The sequence below is a fragment of the Calidris pugnax genome, unplaced genomic scaffold (genome assembly GCF_001431845.1).
Source record: "Calidris pugnax isolate Ruff unplaced genomic scaffold, ASM143184v1 scaffold219, whole genome shotgun sequence".
Lineage (NCBI taxonomy): Eukaryota > Metazoa > Chordata > Aves > Charadriiformes > Scolopacidae > Calidris > Calidris pugnax.
The window spans coordinates 11,626,400-11,651,772 of NW_015094507.1; the positions used below are offsets into that span (position 1 = coordinate 11,626,400).

The following is a 25,373-nucleotide window of genomic DNA, read 5'->3' on the forward strand; positions in this document are numbered from 1 at the left end:
TCTTGATCTAAGTGAATAGATACAACGAAGAAAGCCAAGGTGCCTGTTGTTGAACTTAAAAAATTGACTAATAATAGCTTTTCCAATCTTAAACCAATTAAAAATTCTCTTTTGCAAAGCTCATCCTGCATATATCCCTTCTTTTCATGTGTTAACCTACTTTTTCCATTTTAATATAGCTGATTTCATATTAAAACCTTTATAGAAGCTCTGGGAACATGATGTTCTATATTACTATACCCCAAACATATGTGGAAATTTCCAGTAAGATGAGTCAGTGTGATAGCTCCTTTGGGTTGATTTTATTATTTTTATTTTTTGATTATTCTATTGCTGTAGTGATTAGGATTTCAGGCAATGAGCTAAAACAATGTATTACTAGACTGGCAGTCAATCAGATCACTATCATTCAAACATCATTTAAGAAGGTCTGATTTTTTTATTATTTATATAGCTCCATATTTCATGGTGCTACATAGAAAAAATCAAAGACAGATTCCCTGCCCCCTAAGAGCTTACAATCTAGGCAAGTACAAGAACAACAGGAGGAGGTAACACAGGCAGGGGACAGAGAGGAGTAGTAAATAAAAAGAAGGACAATTAGATTACAGTCACATGAAAAGCTACTGTGTTTATCTTGGTGGATACAAACTGGGGAGATGAGGTGCTTGAGTAACTTTATTTTTAATTCGAACTACATTTTATAAAAATGCCAGGAAAAAAGGGTTTTGAAAATAAATTTGAAAGTGTCAGAGGTGCTTGTGGGAAGGCAGAGAGGCAAGACTGGAAGGGAAAAGGACGCTAACATATTTGAGGTTGGAAAGCAATGATCTTGGATGTCAGATGAGTCAACCTCAGTGACCCTTCCTTTTCCTGTACATCTTTGAAAATATGACAAAAAGCACAATTGCTCCTCTACACCCAAACGCAGGCTGGTATCTTATTTTGCCTTTAATATTGTATCAGTACACATTTGGGGATGTATTGGGCAAAATCTTGTTTCCTCTGAAGTGGGAGTTTTGACACTGCTTTCAAAGTAGTCAGCATTTCAATCATCATATTTTGGGATTGTTGATGTATTTGGACACTCTAATGTATTTGCAGACTAAATGAACTTGTCTAAAGTACTTTAAATATTTTTCTAATACCCTTACTATAATAATAATACAAAAATTATTTTATAGCATTATCTTTTACCTCTTTGTATGCCATTAGCTCTGCTCATGACCCCTTTTACCTGAAAACGTTTTGATTTTGTGGAATCTCAATGCATTTCTCCTACTTCTATTTGAGGCTTTGGATTTTGGTGGGGGTTTATTCTTAATAAATTGTGTCTTCTCCATTCTGAAATATTAACTAGTTAGTGTAGTAGGGTTAAACAGCATTATTTTGGTTTTTAGGAAGACTCTATGGATGAAACCAGGAAGGATTATTGCACAGAGCCTCAAGTAATATAAACACAAAATAAAAGGTTTTTTCAAACCTACACTGAATTCTTCAACTGAAAATTGAGATAGAAACTTCAGAGAATAATATCTCATACAAAACCTGCCATATATTCCCTGGATATGTTTGTATTTGTGTTTGTGTAATAGGAGACCACTATAAAATGGCTGCTGATGTCTATAATTGGCCAAATCCTCATTTACTATAAAGCACCACATATGTCTTGATTTCATCCAACTCTTTGGCTCAGAATTTTCACTACCAATCCTTTGCAAACAACATTTATCAAAAAGCTAGAGGCTTTCTTGTCATTTATACTGCAATATCCATGTACTTATCTATTGCTATATAACCATGCTGAGACATGAATTCTATAGAAGGTCTAAATTGTGTGTCTTGAGAATCCTTAAAGATTATCAACATCTATCCTCCTTGAAACAGACACAGTTAAAAAAAAAAAAAAGTCCTCTTCAATTTTTACCTCCAATTGTTATCCACCAGGTAGCACCATATAACTGAGTTATAACTGCTTTAGAAATCTTCTCTGGAGTGACATTCAAGGTCAGTCAAAGAAGCACCCATCATCCTCTCCTATGAAATCAACAGACTAATTGATATGTTATCTGAAACTATATAAAACAGTTATGTACGGATTCTGAATCTTCACAGGCCAGATAGATACTTGCTTGATTTTCACTGATGTAGTTCCATTGATTTTAGTGACACTAGAGAAATTTTTACTACATTTACTACATTTACTATTTTGTGACTAGCCTTTCAGAGATCTTTCAAATTGAGGAAGTATTCTTCAACACTGAGGATTTCCTTCTGAAGAGTGAAGGGAAAATGAACCATTGAGACTTTTGGAGTGCAAAACTACCAGTAGTATTCTCTGCTGCTTTGGGGGTCAACTCTTTGTTACTAATTTTTCCTTAAATATCTTAATTTTCTGTGAAAAAATACAGAAATAATTACTTATGCACAACCAAGTAACAGTATGGTTTAATGTATGATTTTTTTAAAAAAAAAGCCATTATCCTACTATGAATCTGTGGAGCCATGCATTTCCAGTCTTGATTTTAAACACTATTCTCCAGTTACTTTGCATATTTCCCTTAATACTAGAAAGCTGAAATTCTCACTAAAAACTTAATTAAACCACACTACTTCTGTGTTATGACTTTTGTTCCTTGGGGGACTTTGACCCAATAAAACATTTGGGACATATTCTGCATTCATGCTTAAATTTGGCTCGCATCAAGCTTAATGATATTTAGTCATGTGCATCAAGATGACAATGGAATCCTGCTTATTTCAACACCCTTAATTGAGAAAAGAAAGGTTTGTTTAAATATAATACAGCATTTTATTACATGATTTTACAAATTTTATTGTAAATCATCGATCAAATGCAATAGCCAATTTTTTTTTCCATTCCAAACCATCATAATTAGTTTTCATTGTGTTGTATGACAGCTACTTGCTTCCCCTTTGTATTTTAAAGAATTAACTTAAACTTAAATATACATTACGTAAGTATCCTCATTTTCAGAATCTTTGCTGAAGGTTTTTTTGTCTTGTTTATGCTTCAGACAAAGATAACCTGTTCTTTGTTATCACATAAATGGGGATGAAACTCTCACACATACAAGAGAATTTTCTTTCTCAGTCCCTGTTCACAATGGAAATGGCCAGCTCAGTCTCTATGAAGATTTATGAGAACTGGGTAGTAGACACAAACCTCCCCCTTCCCCCCAAATGTCATGATATAATTTCTACAATTTGAATGATATATCTTATACTACTGTGTTAAAAAGGTAATGATAAGATTAAATTAAACCCCAGTAAACAAAGGTTCTCATTACTCACCAATGACTGATTATCTATGATAATTTTGAATTTTTTTAAAACTAGTCAAATGAATCATTTTTCATATAAAGACTATCTTCATAATCTTTTTTGGTTGACATAACATTCTTATATAGCCCATCCTGTACATTTTTTGTTGAGATACAAAAAAATTTACAGTAAACAGAGGCGCAAGATTCAGCATCTGTAGGGTAGTATTTCAAAATGTTATGTCCAGGAACTTACCACAGGCAGGACATATACATTAGCTTTGAAGCAGCTAAGAGCCAGATCCTGCAAAAACTTATCACAATGTTCTGTACTGGCTTCTCTCAGAAATCCCAGCAAACTCTCTGGCCACTTGTTTAGTGGCAAAAATCAGCACGATAGGGCACTAAGCTGAAGCTAAGTACCAGTACTGACACAAGTACTGTACATACATTGCTCAAATCACACAGCAAAAACAAAACAACTAAAACTGACATAATTTTAATGCTTTTTTTTCTTTTTAATTTTGTGCATTGGATTCAAACAGCAAACTGAGTGCACTTTAACTGTTATCACAATGTGGTCAAGAGGTCTGTGTCTTTTACCATTTATACACAATTGTTCATGACAGCATGTTATCAGCCTAGTGGAAACCAGGGGTGTAGCATGGTAAGCAGTGGTGGTAGTGCACCTATTTTTTATATTATCTAACTTGAAAATATGTCTCTTCTAAGATTCCTTTTTCTTGATAAAAATAGTTTTCACCAAACGTTGGTGGTGCACACGCACTACCACTCATGCTTGGCATCACACCCCTGACAGAAACACATGTTCTTATTTTGTTGATAAAAAGTATTACAAAAATTTCCATACAAAAACTATTTTCATAGAAATCTTGCATTTCCACAAATAAACCTGAACATTTTTTTTTTTTGAAAAAAAAAAAACTGCTCAAGAATTTTGTTCATTTAGTAGTGTGACTGTATTGAAAAATGCAGTCCTCCTTAAAGTTCTCCACATTCACTTCTTTTAGGTGACCCATCCCACTTCCAATATTAGTGAGAATTGCACAGGCTCCATTGAGTTCAATAAGTGGCAGGAACAAAGGTTTCAAAACCCATTCAGGCTAAAATGCAAGCCCTCTATGTGCGAAATACTCTGCTTCCCTCCCCCCTCCCTCTTTTCACAATTAAAGAAAAAAAGTAATCGCTTATATCTAAAGATACATTCCTTTGTACTAAGGAAACTTTCATTCATCTAAAAAGTGGGTCAAAATTATGGAATTTTGTTTGTTTTTTTAGATCAAAGTTCCAGCCCAGGAAAATTTAAGTTACTGATTTTATTATTATTATTATTATTATTTATTTACTTAGTTCAGTGACACAGACAGTCCAAACAACAGGTGAGCATCCTCATATATATCCTTCTATTCATGGGATTCATATTTCTTCTCTTTAACATTTCTCCCATCCAGGAAGCTCATATCGCCTGTCCAGATGGTAGTTTCAGCTTACCAGCAGTTACCAACTCTTCTATGCTTGGAAGTTCAGAAGAACATATGGTTTCTTGTTCTGCTACAGTTCTGAGATGTTACTTTTACTAGACTCCTTCTGTGGTTATTATCATCTTGGACATTTATTCTCCATCTCCTGGCAACCGTTGAACTTCAAAAGGAACCTGTAATTTCTCACTGAGACTGCATTTGAAACCAGCCACAAAACTCACATGGAACATTCATTCATTCAGAATGGTGGAAACCCATGACAAACAGTGTAACCCCGCATAACTTGGTTGATCCATGATGCTTGTGATTCGAGTCTGGCCATTGCAACTGCTGAGATCACAGAGTTTCTAGTTCATAGACACAGCGGCATGAGGTAACTCATTTTATTTTGCACAGGTTGCATATTTCCACAGGAAACATTCTTGCAAGGTTGTTTGGAAAAAAGACGACAGTTTGTGCTTGGGGTATTTGGCTTCCCAGCTCTATGCCATGGTTTCTTTACCTGGCAACCTTCTGTCGTTAAATGTGTGCATGTTGATAACTTCTTCTGTTTTCACAATAACAGGGGCCTGTGGTTTGTGTTTTAATCGACGCTGACACTTCAGAGACATCCTTAGCTCCTCTATCATGGCACTACAGAAGGACCTCTACAGAGGGGAAGAGAAGAAGAAGAAGAAAAAAAAAATCCATAAGAAATATCTAGCTGCAATGTCTAGAAGCAGATTCACTCTATGGGCACAGCCTTGTCAGTCCTGTAAATTTGCTTTGTCTCAGCCTGGAGCTCGGAACAAATTACCCTCTTTTAAATATGCATCGCATAATAATTAAAATGACTTATCAAGCTGTGATGTGATGACTCAGTGAAAAAACCACCTTGTCTCTACAATATTTTATCTGGCAGCTACTAACCATGGATGCATATGATATATAGAAATATTTCCAAGAGATGTTCTGTTAACATGGGTTAGCATTACCGAATAGCACCTGAATGTAACACATACATTAGACATTGAGTAAAATCTCCTTTCCCATATTTCAAAATAATAAATTTAATTTCTATAAAATAATATAAATAATAATTAAAATATTATTAATAGAAATAATATAAATAATAATTAAAAATAAACAAAATAATAAAATCATATAAAAATTTCATTTGTATATGTTTCTCAAAAAAACAAGCCTTAGTGTAGGAAGTTTACCTACATTAATGTTTAAATGTCCTTAAAATGCAGACCCATTACTTAAAACAAATATCTACTCCATTATTTTTAATTTCTTCTGTATCTAAACACTTCTTTCACTACAGACTATCATTTGTGTAGTATATATTTGCCAAAAATATTCAGTTAATCAATCTTTATTCATATTACGAGAACTTACCATGAGCAAAATAGTTTATTAACGTGTTTTCAACAAAAGCTAGATCCCCTTTTACCACTTTTCTGTGCAAGAAATTTGAAAAGCAAAATAAAATCTCCCTTATTCCCTCAGTTTGACTGAATTATCAACTACTAATAGTGTGCTAAATTAGCCTCTCCCCAGTGTGAGAATTGGAGTATTGATGAAGTACAAAAGTAAGGATGAAGAGTCTCAGTTTTGTGGTCTGTCATTTTACCACTCTTACGACATACTTTCACTTATATGTATTCCAACTAATGGAGAAAAATATTAACTAGATAACACATCCCAGAGCCTGAGATGTTATGACAAGCCTCTGACAATTGCTCTCACCCAAAGCAAACTTGGGATATAATCTATCTTTTTGCATTCTGATTTCTTAATAACTAATCTCCAATCCAGGGAGATGATCTAGGAAAAGAGAAAAAAAATACAGAACACCTAGAATTACTGTAAATATCTCTTGATCATTGTTTGATTTTATGTGATTAGTGATATATCATCAGCTAATATTTAATTGTCTAATTTATCTCCTAAATCAAGAATTCAGCTTTATTTATAAACTGTTTGTATTCATACAAACGTGGAACTTGGACAATAGATCCAGAAAATATCTAAGCACCTCACCCTACTTAGATCTTTGTGAGCCTAAAGTGAAACTGTCTATCAAAATCTGTAATCAGCTTCCAGCCTCCAGGACTGAAGGCACTCTGAACAATTAGGCACTCAGTTTTCCACATTAAACTTTATAGGATTGTCATTTGACAATAGTCAGTAGAAACTCTGTTAAACACATTGGTGCTTGGCTTACTCCTGGATCCATCAGAATTCACATTCCAATTCTCCATGCATAGGGCCATCAATTCAGCAGGTGTGCTCTGAAAAGGTGTAATAAATATAGCTCTTCAAAAAAAGTGGTAATTCTAAAGAAGGAATGTGGCAAACTTTACAACTTTCTTCTGTGTAGCCATTCATCGGCTGAAGCATTAGAGCTGAATGTAAGACACATTTGAGAGTGTCAATCCAATACTGTCTTCTGCCAGAAGAGATTTAAACTTCAGTGTCTCGCAAAGGGCTGTATCTTACAGGCGTTAGACCATTTCAAGGTAAAAACACTTGCAGTTTCCACCTACTTATTCTGTTCCACTTTTCATGGAAGCGGTTAACAGAGGCAGAGTGGTAGAGAGAGGGAGAGCATAAACTGTTATGTAGATTAGGGATTAGAGCACACAGTGGCAGAGAAAAGGCTTCAGTGGTAGCTCCTGTTTCAGTAATGACTTCAATATTTTTATGTAAAATTCTGTTTAGTGCAAAAGAGACATGAGTTGTCTTAGTCATGGGTTAGAACTGAACCTGAACCCCCCAGTCTTGAACAAATGCCCTCTCCTCCAGTGCTTTGCATAAGTAAGGGAATAGGCAGGTGGGAAGGAAGGGATAATCCTACTCTGGCCTGTGATACTCTTCCTTTCAAACATTCTTTCTCCTGCCGCAGTTTGAAATAAAGGAATGACACCTACTCAGTTTATGATAGAAAGGGTTTAGCCATCTATATGTGAGAAAAGTTTAAGTTGTGAATCCAAAGGAGAGACAGGTATATCTCTCCAGTGCAGAGTCAACCATAAGTCCTTCAGATGCCAAAGTTCAACACAAAATTTGTCATTTCTGTCTGGCTACATGGAGTGACTTCTGAAATGGACATATTAACAATCTCTTTTTAATTGAATGGTCTGAGCTGTAATATGTCAGATCCTCATGCATAAGGTATCTTTACTTAATGTTAAGTAGAAAGCAGGAAACTGCATCTCCTCTTTATCTAGCTGTACTTTGAAAAAAAATATTCAATTCACTTAGACTTTCTCTTTTTTTAAGAGAGTGCTGCTGCTTAACATCAGAACTGTAGTTAGGATTATTAATCTGAAATTAACCCTGAAATCTTTCAAAATGGCAAAATTTAATTTATTATTCCCAAATGGTTTACAGGCTAAATTGCTAAAGCTTGCAGATCTTGGCATTTTCACTGCGTGGGGAATCTAACACATAACTTAGGAATTTCACGGGGAATCCATTAAGGAGTAAGTCCTGCAACTCTCAGTGTTACACCACCTCCAGCCATTATAAGGCTCTCATCTCTGGAATCAAAGACCTAACTGAAACATTCTGAGCAACATAATCCTTCTAAATTTAAAAATGGTGCATTAGCACTTTGCACTTTCAAGACTGTGTCCCTTGTCTTTTTTGCCAAGACATCTAACAGGACTTCCAAAACAGAGTGAATCCTTTTCAAGATGCATCAATACACCAAAACCTTTTGCTAAGTCTGCAAACACTTACCAAACAGTGCAAATTTTTAGGGAATAATAGTAGGAATAGGATGACAATCAATAGCCAATAGGTAAAAAGATACATTCACTTAATGCCAATATTCTGAAATATCCTGAAAATGAGAAAGTGGCATCTCAAGGAATTTGCCAAGACATTTTAACTGAGAGTTTTACCTGGATCTGAAAACTCATTAAATGAGGAATATTGTCAAGACTGACAGTCTTAAAAAGGCAGTTAACATAATTTTGAGGTAGTTACTTTATCTAGGAAATTTTTCCATTCTGTGTTTTCAAATGATTTTGTATAAATTAAGTTCATGGAAACTTATCTCCACATACTTAATTAAAATATTAATTAATTAATTAATTTACAAAGTCTTTTAATTTTGTATGCATGCTATGTATTTTTAAATATAAAGTGTCAGAAAACAGTGAACAGCATTAGCTTCCAGATAATACCTTTTTGGTAACTGAACACTGAATAAGAGAAATATTACTTTTTTTTTTTTCTTGCAAATGTTATTCACTGAAATAGTCATGTATGCTAAGAAAGATGAATTCAAGGATATGTAAAAGTTCATAATCAGGATCTTATTCTTCTTTGGATTCTCATGACCAGAATCTAGTTCTTCTTTGGGTTCTATCTGGGAAACATGAGGAAGAGTTTTCCCACATATTGCAAAATCATGCTCAATAAAGATTTACAAAGGATTAACTTGTGTTTGACCTTTTTTTTAAATAGAAAATACTGTCTTGTTTCAGTTCCAGTCTGTGTAAGGTCTCCATTTTCTGTACAGTTAAACTTTGTGTTCTTTCACTGCTAGGATGAAATTTTTGGAAAATTAGACATGAAAAAAAGAAGCAGCTTTAGAATATATTTTTTTTATGGCACATAAATGACATTTTTAGATATGATTTTAGGAAATATAGTCCAATATCTCAATTCTGAGTTCAATTGACCATTCAGATTGTTAGGGAAAATCAGTGAAGTATTTATAGAAATTATAAGCTATATTTCAACACTGTTGTCCATCCTGAAATTGAATGCTTTTAGTATATATTACAAGATTCTCCATTCAATTCAAGGAAAATAACCTTTTGCCCCCAACTTACCTTCCATACTGCAGGCATGTTACGAGAACATCAGTTATTATTGATTTTTCACCAACCCTTACAGAATTGTAAGTTATCTTCTTAAAAGTTACCAGAAAGTAAATGCTGCCTCCAAGTCATCTTAGATATACTCAAATAGTAGAAGAGCTGAAGGCAGGCATACACTTCTCTAAACAAAAGTGCAGTTAAGTGTAACTGTTTTGTTGTAGCAAAACAATCACTATAAGACATTAGAAAAAGAGCTGCACTTCTAAGTGAAGAGTTCAGGTGTAAAAATAAATAAATAAATAAATCTGAACTATAGTACTTAGTCTTTTAAAACAAAGCAATTTTTAAAAATGTCATCTCCTTAAGAAGAGAAAAGAAGTAACTGATAACTCCTTCATTCTTTGCCGCAGTTGACAGCTCACAAGTCATGTAGAATCAAGACAATAATTTTGCAAAATGTTACCACTGTTTACAATCTATTTAGACAGTTTGTGCCTGGTTTTACTGCCTGAGAAAAAAATGTGTCTTAGCATGTATGTATTAATATGAAAGCTAGATAATATTTAAACTTTTCATTATATTGCTTTCTAGGAATTTAGAAAGTTACTTAGAAATCATTTGTTAGCATTTGTTAGACAGAATTATGAGACTATCACCATATATTTTGCTGTTAACAGACTAAAAAGAGTAACAGGAAGACAGGCATAAAATGCCTTTACCACTCATAATATTCTGATTTAAGTGAATAATATTCAATGTGTTTTAAATATGAAAATCTCCACTTTCTTTTTCATATTTTTTTGATTAACTTTGATGCGGTTAATATAAAGTTGACTCTCTACATTCAATAAAAAACTATAAGATTTACTCAGAAGTTCATTACTTCCAGTCTTGTGTGTCAGATAAGATTTGAAACCTTGTTTAATTTTCTTAAAGCAGTAACAGCAGCAATCTTGAATTGTCTTATTATGTTATGGGTCAATGTTCTAGCATCTAGTAGGATATATCAATCAAACTGTTTTCATCTTCTTGAAGTTAACTGAGAATGAATGCACAGTCCTACCCTGACCCTCCCTCCAAATAGGTTTCTGCTTCTGTATGCCAGTCCTCCAGGAGGTGCATATGAAAACCTGTCAGTCTTGAACCCACTAGATGGAAACATGAATTCTAAAAAAAGGTTGACTTGGGATCACAGAGACATGAACAACTAAGAGAATGAAAATAACCTCAGATAAAGAGAAATCATATTTCATTTAGTTGAAGTATTACCACTTGAAAAGATTATTAAAGTGTACTTGTAAAGATCAGATTTTTAGGTTGCTTAGTTATATACCTAGTCTTAGGCATGATTATTAATTGGAGGTTGTACACATATATATGTACACACATATATATACACATATAATATGTTTACATTAAAACTATTTCACCACAGATTTTTCAGATGTAGTACATTTTCAATCCATAGCAAGTATAATGTGCAATTACTGTAGACCAAATTCACATCAATTAGCTGAACATATTATCAATATATTCTCTATTTCAGACTTAGCAATTACTGCTTTTTTGGTAGAAGTAGAATGAGCAGCCATTTTAGGAAGTTATTTTCAGGCCAAAATGTATGGGAGATTTCATCATCTACTAAAATAAAGACAATAATATCAAGCAAAATAAAAATTTTAGTTCCAGAAACTAAACTTTTCTTCCACCATAGTATCTACAAAGTCAAGACCAATAGAGTTGTTCCAGACAGCTTGATGCCCTGGGCAACCTGGTCTAGTTGGGGGTGTCCCTGCTGACTGCGGGGAGGTCGGACTAGATGACCTTTGGAGGTCCCTTCCAGCCTGGACAACTCTATGACTCTATGATTCTATGAAGCATGAGGAGCTTCACCCTGTAACAGAATTGAATGCTGATTGTTTCAAGGACTTTTCTAGTTATTTTATGGAGAGGATCAATAAGAATCTGATGGGACTGACCCTGCCTGTAATAAAACAACACTGAAATAATCTTTCACAGACTAAAGAGCTCACTGATTTTGAGAGTTAAACAATGAACTTAGATGACATACAGGATTTCATCGTAGGCCACTTCTAGATAGAATGTTGGTGTCTGTCAAGAGGAGAATAAGATTCCAGCTTGCCTTGAATAAAATATCAACTGGTGTCCAAAAAAACCCCAACAATTCAGACACTATCAAATTCTAAAATTTGTTTCCTGACAGAACAAAATGCTCTCTGGAGGATTACAGACTTCTGGTAAAACAACTCTGAGTCCATCTAAAGTCTTCTGAAAATATTTAACCTGGTTTCCAGTCTGAGTGCAGCCTGACAGCTACAATAGTTCCCGTGGTTGATGGGGAACTCCTACCAGTGCAGAAAGCTTTTTCAATGATGGTTTTGTTTAGGTCTGCCAGCAGCCTTTCTGACCATCGCGCTGACCATGAGGCTTTTTCTGACTCACCTGTGGACCTAGGCTGGGGCAGATGGGATTGCACTTGTGTGGTTCCACTCTTTCCTCTCAGAGAAATCCCAGAGGATGGCATAGGGCAATTGCTCATCAGCCCTGAGGGCTCTCTCTCATGCAGGATTCCAAAAGGTTTCATCCTGTCATCTCTCCTCTCAACATGTATATGAGGCCACTGAGGAGATAATGAAATAATTTGGGCTGTGGTGTCATCAGCACGCAGATGATACACAGTCCTACTCTCTTGTCAGACCAGGATGGTGCAGTTATTTTGTGCTTCCAGTACCTGGCTGAAATAGGGGTATGATGGCAGCTTAATCCCAGGGAGATAGGTGTTGTTGGACAAGTCAAGGGAAGCATTCAGAAGATATTAGCTACCCTTATTATTCAGTTCCACCTTGTGTAAGAGACTTACAATCTCAGATTTCTCTAGGTTCCTAAGTGTGGTTCTGGGTTTTCAAATTTGATCAGTGGTGATAACAACTATTTGTCAGTTGTATTTCAGTCGGTGGCAATAATTTCTACTGGTGTGAAGCTTGCCACACCAGTCCAGGTCTTCTTCCAGAAAATATTACCACAGTTCAATGACCCTGGACAATGGCTACAAATGAGTGTCAGGTGTTTAATAAGTGCTGATAGCAATTCACAGTACTTCAGCCATGTATCTGTCACCTAGTAAATAAATAACAGAATATATGGTACTGCCTATCTGATTTAGAATGATATCCAATGTAACATTTTAATAGTTATGTATATTAGGATCACAACTGTGCATGGTTTTTCTCTGCCTTTCAGCAGACATGATCCTGATTGCACTGAAATCAGTCACCTGAGATCTTGAGCTCTCAGCCGCTGGATGTGAAAGTTCATTCACCTTTTAAATAATTTTTTATCTTAGATCTAACTTCATTCTCTGTTCATCCAAGGAAGGTCAGGTTTGTTGATCTTCAGGCACGGTGAAGGGGTGATGATGGTATGTTTGGATCCTTTGGAGTATAAATCTATCTGGATTAAAATACTGTATATAATACCATATAGTTTAATTTGAAAAGAAATAGTCCATCTTAGAGTCATTTTAGAAAATAAATACAGCCTTTCTTATCTGAATTTAGCTGTGTCTAAATATCTTTTTTAAAGTTTGCTGAGCTAAAGTTGACTGTACAGTATTCAGTGTAAAAAAATTTGTAGTTCAGTGCAATAGTATAAAGTTAATACTGGCCTCAAATCATATTGAACAGAGAGAGACTATTAGTATTAATTTAATGCCAACAGTTCTCTGTTTTGGAAACACTGTTATAGTCATACCACACTACATAATATCAAAATGGTTAACATCCATTTCTCTATAATTACATGGTTTCATCTGGCAGTCTAGGATATTTTCTCAATCTAAAAGGCAGCTGGAAGTGCTTGTTGTTACTTTGCTTATTTATGCAAAAGTCAAAGTAATCTAAATCAGATGAACTAAACTGTGTTTAGTACTACACTTAGCTATAGATGATTATAGTTGATTAACTCAAAATGCAAAGATAAATACTATATACTAAAATATTTGTATACATGACTTACTAAATATTTAGGGGAAGACTATAAAAAAATTTTAGAAAGGCATCATTTTCTATAATCTGGCAGGTTTTTCCTTGAGAATGAAGAAAATACTTTTTTCAGAGGAGCTAAAAATTATTTAATGGGAATGTTCTTCTTTCTAGTAATGGGTGAAAGTGAACTATACTTGCTATAAAATGAATGACATGTAGGGGATTCCAAAAATTTTCTGCACAACTTTAAATTCTTGTCAAACGTAAAATATTCCATAATTCAAACCTGTAATTTAAGCACTGATGTTTGAGTGAATACCTATGGAGCAACAGTGAGCCTTTTGAAATCATTTTCCTACATTTGTATGTATGCAATGGTTAGCTTTACATATATTTCTATTTTTTCTGTTCTTTGTTTCTTGAATTTTACAAACTAAGAAATCAAAAATACCTCAAGTCCATTACCAAAATAGATATTGGTTAAGTTGCAATCAAAAATCAAAATAGAGATCTTGTTTTTAATGTTTTTGGTTTTTTTTCAAATGATTTTAAAATGCAACAGTCAGTGAAATTGCTTTTTTCCATTTTTGTCATTTCATGTAATTTTCTCTGTGAAAGGTGGGAGGTTTTGTGGGATTAATTTTGGTTTTGGGGGTTTTTGTTTTGGTTTGGGTTTTTTTGTTGTTGGTTTTTGTAACAGTTATTCTGTTAGAAAATATCCTCTCATACATACTTAGGTGGTTTCTAAGAGGATATTTAATTATAATTAATACCTCAACTTGAAGTAATTTGTACACTTACACACCAATTGGCCATACAACTCTATACATCCACATACAGTGCTCAAGGGAGTACAGGATGACAGAAATTCCCAATTTTCCAACTGCATATCTGCAGAACGCAATGTGCTAAAGTTGGAAAGCATTTCCTTTCATGACCTGTTACAGCTTCTGCTGCTTTTCCCAGTCAACATCAAAAATTCTGAGGTTACTTCATTACAAAATGTGAAATGACTATACAGACTATATCACTGACTGTATTTTGTATAAAAGTTTATTGGGATATAAATCCCAAAGTTTTTATGTTGATTTATCAAGAATGTCCACATTCTTTTGTTTATTGTAGCCTGAGGAATAGGCTTTTCAACTTTAAAATCTTTTGAACTTGCCTCCCCCTGGAAAGGAAAAAAAAAAAATCACTAGGCTGGGATTTACTTTGAGGTTTTTCCAAAACTATTATAAATTACTGTCCCAAATATCAAAGGCTTTTGATATTTAACTATTAGGAATATTGCCTGAACTTGAATAACACTGATATAACTGCACTTTTTGAGAAAGTAATTGAAAATACTTTTATGAAAGTTAATTTAGTAAAATTTGGAAAAAAAACCACCATACCATAAGTATTCTGGTAAAGTAAGAAGAGATCCTCAAAATCTTTTCATTTTTCATATAAAATTATAGTGGTCATTTTGTTTTGCACTGTTGTTAAAATTAAAACAAAGATGGAAATACTGAGTTTCTACATATCCTCTGATAAATAACCATCCACAATATTACAGTACTGATTAACTTCTTCTGGTAAGACCATTCCATTTAGTGGAAGTTACATGTATGCACTTTGCTCACCTCAATTCTAAAAAGAGGCATTCTAACACACAATAAATTAAATATATCCTGGTGCAAACAGATTGTAGATGGACCTTGGCAAAAAATTCATACTGGTGTTCACACTAATTTCATGTAAACAAATCAAGAACAGTTAAACATTTTTTGAGAGAAGCACAAGCAGGACGTGGTGTCAACTTTATACAGTTACACCACAACAGCTTTTCAGCCTAGCCGTCCTTGGCCCCTCCTTGCCTCTTGGGAAGGGTGTGGGTCCACTGCATTAATAAAACCAGGTTTCAAGATAACTTCTCAAGCCAACACTACCTTCTCCAAAGAAACCATAACCAGGACAGGTCCAAGGACAACCATTTGTAAGGATGACAACAAACAATGTTCTATATATTCTTGTCACTGCCTACAGCAATACTGTGAATTTCATCCTAAAGTTTTCAGCAGTGTGCACATAGTTTCTACCACACAGTTGATATTTATGGTAATTTCTAACTACTGTGTGAAGGTGGTATCAAAATGGAAATAATCTCAAGTCTAAAAAAAAAGCAACAACCAAAACCAAAAGAAAGGTCAATAAATTCTCAAACTGAGAATCATCATTATATTATGCTAAACATTAATGGTCTTCAAGGTCAATGTTTTCCCTGGCCCTTACAATAATAATATGAGCTATACAAAACTAAATGGATGAAATGGACATAAACCCATAATACATTGAAGTACATCAATAAAGAAGAAAAAGAACATAGTAATTGTTTTAAAAGGCTTCTGCTTCTAACATTGCTTATTCACTGCCCTCTGAGTGCCTGTTAAAATCAGGGAGCAGGTCATTCACCAGAAAAAGCAATTATAAAATGCAAATGACTGAGCATTTATTGTCAAGATTGGCTAGATAAAACAGGTCTGCTTCATAACATGTTTCCAAGCAGACGGCATAATTAGATGTTTATATTATAAACAATAGGAAATAATACAAGCCTTTAGCATTTTTTAGAAAGGCTGCAATTAAAAAAAAAAAAAGGTGAGCATTGTGACATAAATTCTATTAAAAAGTAACAATGAAATTTCCCTCTGAGAAATTAGAAGGCACCATCTTGTGGTTACTCTGCAAGAATGCAGTCAGGACAGCCTCTGGCCTCCCATCTCCTCCTACCCTTTTCCCAGTGTGTCAACTGGAACGTCAAAATTCTGCCATAGACAAGGTCAATGTCTGTCATTCCCAATACTCTCTCTGAAAAAAATGAGTGAGACTATATCTTAGGTAGGACTAGAGGAGTTATTTAGCTCAAAATACACTCCAGGTTATTACATTACTCAAATGTGTGTTTGAGGTAGACAGCAAATTCAGAATTATTGGCTATTGTAACACATTCACACTTAATTTTTGATAAGTTCAAGACCAAATATTACCATAACTAAAGTCTCTGAAGCCCAGTAAACCTGCATGAATTTTTGAGACAGCTAAGATCAGAGATTTCTATTCCTGTTATCCTTACATTACCAAACTCAAAATATGGTTTGTACATTTTGCAGAAGGTGTTTGAAATTTTTGCAAACAATTTATTTTGGGCAGTAGTCAACCAGTTAAGTGTGTGCCATCTTCAAAGACACAGTTAGTCTCATACCCAGGTCACAGGTCAGTACTCAGAATTTCTTGTTAAATAGAATCTGTAGTTGTAAATAAAACACTGCTGATGATGTCTGCTTTGGGTCCAGTCCTGCTAACTGCTCATTCATTGTACCTTGTGAGATAAACTATCTATACTGATCTTTCTCAACTCAGTTGTGTAGCTGAGTGGTGAACTATTTACCATGGAAAGTGCAATCATTCTTGTCTTCCTTGGAAAATGTATGCAAAATATAAACCAGTATCAATTTAGTTACTGTTTTATTGGTCTTATAATCAATTATAAATAAATAACTATTTTAAAGAGAGGCTAGTGTAACTGATGTTTAGGTTATGATTTGATCATGTAACTCCAGAAATACTTTGTTGGTGTTATTGTTTCAATACACTCTAAGATTTAAGCTAGTATTTTTTTATTACAGGAAGTCTATGATCAGATCTCCCCTAGTAAAATAAACAGCTAAGGTACACTGACACGTGTCTCATTTCACATTTTTTTAAGTACTTAACAGTTCAAAATTAATAAAAAGTACATCTGCTATTTTTACACAAGCAGACCCAGTTCTGACCTGTTTATGGCTCAATGAGTATTGAATGGCTATAAATGACAACAGAATTGAATCCACATAGTCTTCACATCCATCATATCTGGATCTTCTAGAAAATACTTTGTAAATTAGGACATTCATTTTTCTAATAAGCTATCCATAGCAAGTGTCAGTGACTGACAGTCTCACTGTGATAACATTGAGGCTTATCTCTGCTTTCACTCCTCCAATTGGGTTCACACCACCCAATGTCTCTGGTTACGTATGCACTCCAGGAGCAGGGTGACATAAAAATGCTAAAACAACATATCTTATCTATTTAAATCTGCACTGCCTACCCGCTATAAGTGCAACTATATGTTTTGTATACATTAAAAAGAAGACATATATTAATATACCAATTTATATCACAGGATACTCTATATATTCAGCAGCTGAAGTTACCCGATTTCTTTTGTTTCCTTGTTTGTTAATATGGCCTTTGATCTTCCCTGTATCCAAATGTTGATAAGCATTATACAAACGCCAGAACGATACTCTGATTCTAAAGAGATGAAACTATAAATGTTACCAAAAATAGATGCCTCCTCTCTTCCTGTGGCTTAGCCAAGGCAGTGTTATGCACATAGTTTACTCATCCCAGCAGAGGAGATGTAGAGACTGAGGACAGATGACAGTACTGCTTATCTCCCCTTTGACTGCTGCTACTCCCTCCCACAGGCAAAGGGGATCTGCTTCTTTTGGAGAGGATGGAAGAAAACCTTTGCTGAAGGTCTATGAGTGCTGACCTCATTTTCCTGTTAATTTAATTCCATAAGTAAAGTTCTATGGAAATTTTACTGATCTCCTGGCGTCAGAGTACGTGGATATGGTGGGGAGAGGAGGGAAAAGAAGAGATTGGCAGCAAGGAGGAAAGAGAATAGAGAGACCCGACTCTTTCAACTGCTTCAGGTTCATTCCTAACTTTTTTAAGTATCTCAATACTTGATGATGTGATGAGACCTTTCTGGTACAAGTACTGTTAAAAGGTTAGATACTTCCAGTCATTGCCATCTCTCTACATCATTAACAAACACAAATAGAAAAGAAACTAACCCAAAAAACCACAAAACCACAAAACCATAGAGCTTAGAGAAACAAGTCCTTAATTAAGAAGTTTCTCATTGCTTCCTCACACAACTTCCAACATGCTGTTATTGTCACATAAGATATGCATTCACACCCTGCAAAACACTTAAATCATTACAAGTTTATTATCAAAACAGTCCTATTTCTCTAAGCAAGTATTTGTTAAAAATCCAGAAATTTAAACCAAATTATACTGATGTCCATGTGAAAACCATATCAACCTTAGGAGTGGATAAAAATGATTGAGACTTACAAGGGCTACTTAAGTAACTGGTATCTTTTTCCTCACAAATTAATTTCAGAAACATAACATTCCAATAGTATGTTAACAGAAAGGAATCAGTCTGTAGTATCATAAAGAAGAGGATCCAAATGGTCCTTTAACAATTTAATAAAATGTACCCATGTTCAAATTGCATTTAGGACCTTGTGACCTCACACTGCCTTTGTGTATGTTAGAAAAAAAACCCACGCATTTAACAATATATTTATAACAGGACACTTACATACCAAAAGGTTGCCTCAAAAGAAGTGTAAACAAATTTTAAATTTTTGGAGTAATAATTAGAGTTACAAAAATTCACCAGTAGCATCTGGAAAAAAAGGAATATAAATATAGCTGTTGGATTTACTACTGATTTCATTAAGTTAAATTACTAAATAGAAATATAGAAATGGCCATAGGTCATACACTTCTCAAAAGGAGAAGAAAAAAAGAAAAAGACCTAGTAAAATACAACAGTTTCTCAATTTTAAAAATTCAGAATATGTCATAGCAATAATATATATAGTTTGAGTTTAGGTTTAACCATGGGCACATATATACAGATTTATTTATATATTATGAAAAAACCCCATAATTTCAACTAAGAATTTCAGAAACTATTACTAGTGTTGGCACAATTACAGCATTGTGGTTGTACAAATTGCAAGTACAGAACAAATTAACACTATAATTTTCAAAATTGAGTTAGTTTGAAATTAGAGGACATCATATCAGTAGTAAATCCACCAAAAAAAAATCATGCTGACATAATCTTTCCCAGATGCTACCAGGACAACTTTGCAAGTATAAACTTCTGTAAAGAACATTTCTGTAGAGACATTTTAAGATTTTGACTTTGAGCTACAGACAGATTGTCTTTTGAAAATTATCTGTAGAAGATTTATTTGTTTCCCATTAAAGATTCGGATTTCTTCTTCATCCATAAAATTAACTGCAGTGAACTTCCAGGAGTAAAAAGCTGTCTTTTTTCAGGCTTGAATAAGAGGAGAAATAGTCACTTGTGCTGAAATCTGGCTACAATTAAACACATTGAAGACAAATTAAAAGATGTAAAACTTTGGGTTCTTTGCTGTGATCCTTTGTTATACAAGTACTGTAATATACAATAAACAATCAGTATGTATCACATTTTGCGACAAAATGATTAAGGTATTATTTAAATAGACCATAAATATAAAATAGTATAGGAAAAGACAATATTTACCTTCTCCAACTGGGCATTTTTTTTTGATTTGTACAAAAACTCCCCCACTGCCACAAAGACAGAAAGCACCAATCCTGCTGCCAGCACGATGAAGATTCCTCCAATATTTTGAACTCCCAAAGCACTGGCCTCTTTACTTTCCTCCTCTGGGCAGCCATTGCCTCTCCACCATTTCTCTTTCATCATGTGGAGTTTGCCCTCCTCTTGCAGCTGAAGAATTGCTATAGTGATCTTGTCTCTATATGGAGAACCTAAAGAGACCACAGGGAACATATTGCATGGAGTATATTTTAAGATAGTTATTTCTGATGATAATAAAATTTAATATAATGTCACAGAAAAACTATTTCCTCTACAACCACAACATTTATCAGAAAGCCATTTACATTTCACCATGGTCACACTGGTCACATAAATACAAACCCACATGCACACACATATACAGATATATCTATGTGCAAAACTTGATCCAGCTGGTGCTGCCTGTAAGCCAGGCAACTTAATGCAACAAGTCCTATCACACTTGATCCCACAGTCTAAAACATCTTCATGCCCAACTATTATATCCAGTCAAATAGTATTCATCTTTCAATTCCATCAGGCTTTTAATTATATTGCAGTAGATTTAGTCTAATATACATAAATATAGGCTATTGCTTCATAGCTTGTTACCCTAAAGCTAATCCAAGGTCTGCTATGCCACACTTTGTATTATTACCTTATCAAAAGAACAAACAAAAATTTATACTTCAGGACCAAGCCACAAAAGTCTCTATTTGATAGATTGTCAGGCACGTAAGATACCTTCCAGGCACGTATTTACTTATTAATGGTACGAGTTGAGGGTGTGAAGCACCGGAACAGGTCACCCAGGGAAGTTGTGGATGCCCCATCCCTGGAAGTGTTCAAGGCCAGTCTGGATGGGGCTTTGAGCAACTGTTCTAGTGGAGGTGTCCCCGCCCATGGCAGGGAAGGGTGGAACTCAATGACCTCTAAGGTCCCTTCTGACTCTAACAATTCTGTGATTCTGTGAGGTAGTAATGCATCCAGAAAGATAAGGTTAATTGTGCTTGGATAACAAGGATGTAAATTTTCATAGATTAATGTATTTCTTTCTCATAAGTCAATATTTTAAAATGATGTGATAATTTTGCAGCTTTTGAACATTGCAATATTTCAAGATGCAGTTCAAAAGGTAGTATCATATCTTTGTATGTCATCTGCTTTCTTTTTCTTTATATAGTGCATAAGGACATTTCTATGGGTATTTTAAAATTTACGTTAATTAATGAATAATGCCAATTGAGAAAGCTGTTCATTTTTAAATGTTAGAGAGTAAATCACATCAGTTAGAAGTGTTTTCTGTGTTGAGATTTGTGTAATGTTTAAGGAGAGAACAAAACCATCATTTTTCTCCTCCTCCTTCTGAAACAGGAACAAAAGACTCTTCATTAAAGTGGTTAAGAAATCCCAGGAAAAAAAAAAGAATATATGAAAAGGCATGGCATCCCCTCTTTCATGTGATATGAATACAATTCTACAAAGAATCCCTCTTTTTCTTTTTGTCATAATAATGCTACTTACTAGCTATAATTTTCACAGTGTTTCCTTTGGCTGAGTAATAAAATGCATTTTCATTAACTTGTTTCCTTTTAAAAAAAAATGCTCAGCATTCTTTAGAGAGATGTTGCCCATTTGACTATTTCATAGAATCATAGAACAGCTTAGGTTGGAAGGGACCTTAAAGATCATTTAGTTTCAACCCCCCTGACATATACTGTGATTAATTGTGAAGGAGCTGAAGGAATATATGGGTAGGATATTTCATACTCTTTATACTCTTGGAAAACATATATTTTCTTTTGGAATTTGTTTCAATTTATTATTTCTTCCATTTCTTCTTACATATCTAGACCTTATCATGTGAATAAAGCCAATAACAAAGTGTTGCCCTGCCAACATGGAAGTAAAACGTAGAAAGCATCATTAATTACATAACACGCTGGGCTTTTCCTTTACTCCAGAATAAAAGGTGGGAAAAGCTGGCCTCCAGGTATTTAAATTGCAAGAACTTGTGCTCTTGCTCTATGCTTAGAAAAGAATGATGTTTTGCACTAGGAACTAAACAGTGTTTACACAGGACTATATGAGAATCAGAAAGAAAGGAAAACAAACTCTTTTCTACTTTCTTGTGCATGCAGGAGCCTAGGCCACACCATTTCAGACCATCCTGATTATGCCGAAACTCTGCAAAATGCTGTACTTGACACATTTCTTCAGCCAGGTGGAAGAAGGAAAGTGATTAGCCCACAAGAGCCTGGGGAAGTGTAAGTGCATACTATAATATTTTGGGGATATTTTCAGCGTTACACTGCTTATAAATATTTAACAACAACAACTTAAATAACACCAGATTTTGAGAAATAATTTTGGGCCCAATTTAAGCCATCTTCTGATCTGACAGGCTGCTTTCTAATTAAACTGATTTGCATTTCATTTCCACACTTTCTGTTGGTCTAAATATAGGCAGTACCAACTATTCTTCATGTATTATTTATATATTCCAGGGACCAGATTTGTACACATACAGTTCTAGTCCATTTGAAGTGCTTAAAAATGGATTACCAGAGCAATTCATAGATAAAGCCATAAAGCACAGGCTAATAGTGTCTACAATTAGTTAAGTTTTTGAGGATAGCATTAGAAACATGCAGTTGATAGTGATTCAGTTCAACAGTATCACTTACTTATGGTGATTTGCAAAACTTTGCACAAATAGTTGTGGAGTGGACAGATTACAGGCCTTTGGTGTTCCTACTGCAATATTTGTATTTGTATACCTTATTATCATATCTTAAAAACAGTAATCTTACAAGTAAGGATCAATACTTTTTTACTGCAATATCTGTGTTTAATATATCTTATTAGCTTGTTTTTAAAATGGTAATCTCACAACTAAGGATCAATGTAGAATGACCAGCATTGCATACTGCTGCTACTAAATTAAACATTTAAAATTATACCCATGAAAAACCTACCATTCAATGTTGTAGTTCTGTTTCTGAATGACTTACAATGATCTAAATTCACATTTTGCAACAAACAATGAGTACACCTAATAATCTGATATTTGAAAAGTGTTGTTCATACTGACTCAAGTAGTTACTAAGAGAACAAAAGAAGCATAGCAATAATATTGTTTTCTAAGGTTTTATTTGTTCTTAGATTATATTTTTTTTCTAAGATGGATCTCAAGTCCCAGCAATGGAAAATCCACTCAGAAGTACGTAAGTGGCTAAAAGTATCATGGTCTGATCTGTAATTAATTACTGAAATTTTTGTGTAAGATATAAAAAAAATATCAGTAGACCTTTGGAGCTGTCAGAAATCCTACAAAATGTCACATTGTATTTATAGGTGATGGTAAGAAGCTTCAGCTGCTACTGTTCTATTAAATGATGTTCCATATATTTCTGATGCCTCTGATAGAAAAGAGAAGCTTGCCATTGGAGGTTTTCCACGCAGATTTCTATTCCCCAATTTGATTTCCAAAGCTAAACTGATTACAGAGGCAAGGCAGTCAGTTCTTGGTTGATCTTTGGGAAAAGGAGGCATCAGCTAACTGTGCATCATATATACAGTGAGAATAAAAAGTCTCAACTATTCAAAGAGTGTTTAAAAGCATTGGCTTTCAGTGTTTCACTCACTGTGCTGTTTGGCTATAAGGCACCATGGTGATTTATTAGGATTCAAAGCCGTGGTGCTAGTCTTTTCATTTATCCTTGCCAACTTACAGAATTCTGTCCTCAATGGTGAGGCTGGATGAGATAGTGTAAATTCAGATTTATGAAGAGCTTTCAGAATTTTGAATTTCTTTTCCATTACAAGGGAACTTTTTGGGTGCAGAAAATGAAATTAGGTAGGCTCAAACCAAAAGACACCTGAGAGCTTCTATTTGCCCCTTTTGGATCCAAATTCAAGTCACTGTTCAAAAAGAAGTGTCTTGATTCTGTAGTTAAAAAGTCTGAAGCTCTTTCATCACAAAACTGTTGCATTTCAGTGCTATGAAAGGCAGAATTTTGAAAGTGTCCTCCAGAGATGGTCTAGTCCACCCTACCTGCTCAAGCTACAGCATTTTACCCAGGGCACATTGTTCAGCTGCCTTCTGTCTGTCTCCAAGGATGGAGACAGACAACATCTTTGGGCAACCTGTCATAGTGTTTGATCACCCTTACTATGAAGAAGGGGGTTTTTGTGTGTGTTTTTCCCTCTCACATTTAAATGGAATTTATTTCATTTCAGTTTGTGCCCGACATCTCTTTTCCAGTAGTGAAAAAAGTTTGACTCTCTCTTCATTAATTTTCCCTCATCAGGTACTTATACACATTGATCAGTTCCCCCCTGAGCCTACTTTTCTTCAGGCTGAATAGTTCTAGCTCTGTCAGCCTGTCCTGTAACCTTCAGAAAGGCTGTGGTCAGTATGCTTTCAGTTACTATACATCCCTCAGAAGAACTTTAAATATTGTAGTTAAATTATAGAACACTGGATTATTCCATGAGCCTGCAAAATGAGATTCCACTTCTAACCGGCATTGAAAAGGGAATAATTAGCTGAAAATGCAAGACAGAAAAAATAAATAGCTGATGCTGCAGCTTTTCCAGATATGAATGCCAAAACCCATGCAAATACCATGTGCTGGGATGCAAAACACTAGTTTGGTTCTGATTAAGGGCAAAATATCAGGACAGAGACAATTTACATTTGTAGATGAGTCTTTGACAATGCAATATACACATATGGTGCTAGGCACTATAAGATCAACATTGAAATTTTAATAATGCCTTTGCTTCAGTTAGATCTGTTCAGTAAATTCCTACTAGAAACTGCTTCTCTAAGGTGAAATCTGTTTACAACAGCTACTGGACATTAAGTGCTTTGGCAATTCTTTATTGATATGAAGCTCAGTCTCTTAGCATGCCTTCGAGTGCTTCAATGTGCTCATCCTTCTGAGGTAGCTATAAAATACTGTTCTCTCATCAAATATTTTAGCTACACATTCTAACATTTCAGCAACAATAAATTAACTGCTCAAGCAGTTGAAATTCTCAAATTAGTTTCAATACATGGTTTGACCTGCATAAAAATAAATAATTTCCACCTATTTTTTGTGCATTATATTCAACTAATGAAGACAAATGTATTAATTTGTTTTAGTTACAGAAAAACTGAAGCTCAGCACCTTTATGCATGCATAAGTGATGAATATTACAGTCCAAATTATATGAAGGTTTACAGATTAAGCGGAGGCAAGCAGAAGAAAATTCCTTCTGTGTTGGTACATGGT

The 25,373-nt window shown here is 34.5% G+C and overlaps 1 protein-coding gene across 2 annotated transcripts in view; it reads right to left on the reverse strand.

Annotated features, from left to right (window-relative positions):
- Nucleotides 1-416: 416 nt before the first annotated feature.
- The window catches only part of GRIK2 (glutamate receptor, ionotropic, kainate 2), a 354,035-nt gene continuing 329,078 nt past the window's right edge, over nucleotides 417-25,373 (reverse strand). Inside the window, exons 15-16 of one of the 2 annotated variants that reach the window (XM_014964600.1) lie at nucleotides 20,029-20,279; nucleotides 417-5,433 (exon numbers count right to left, since the gene is read on the reverse strand). In XM_014964600.1, the coding sequence (XP_014820086.1) occupies nucleotides 5,269-5,433; nucleotides 20,029-20,279 (416 nt within the window). In that variant the 3' untranslated portion in view covers nucleotides 417-5,268. Of the gene's footprint in view, nucleotides 5,434-18,577; nucleotides 19,839-20,028; nucleotides 20,280-25,373 lie in introns of those variants that run through there. The other variant, XM_014964601.1, reaches the window with a different exon arrangement.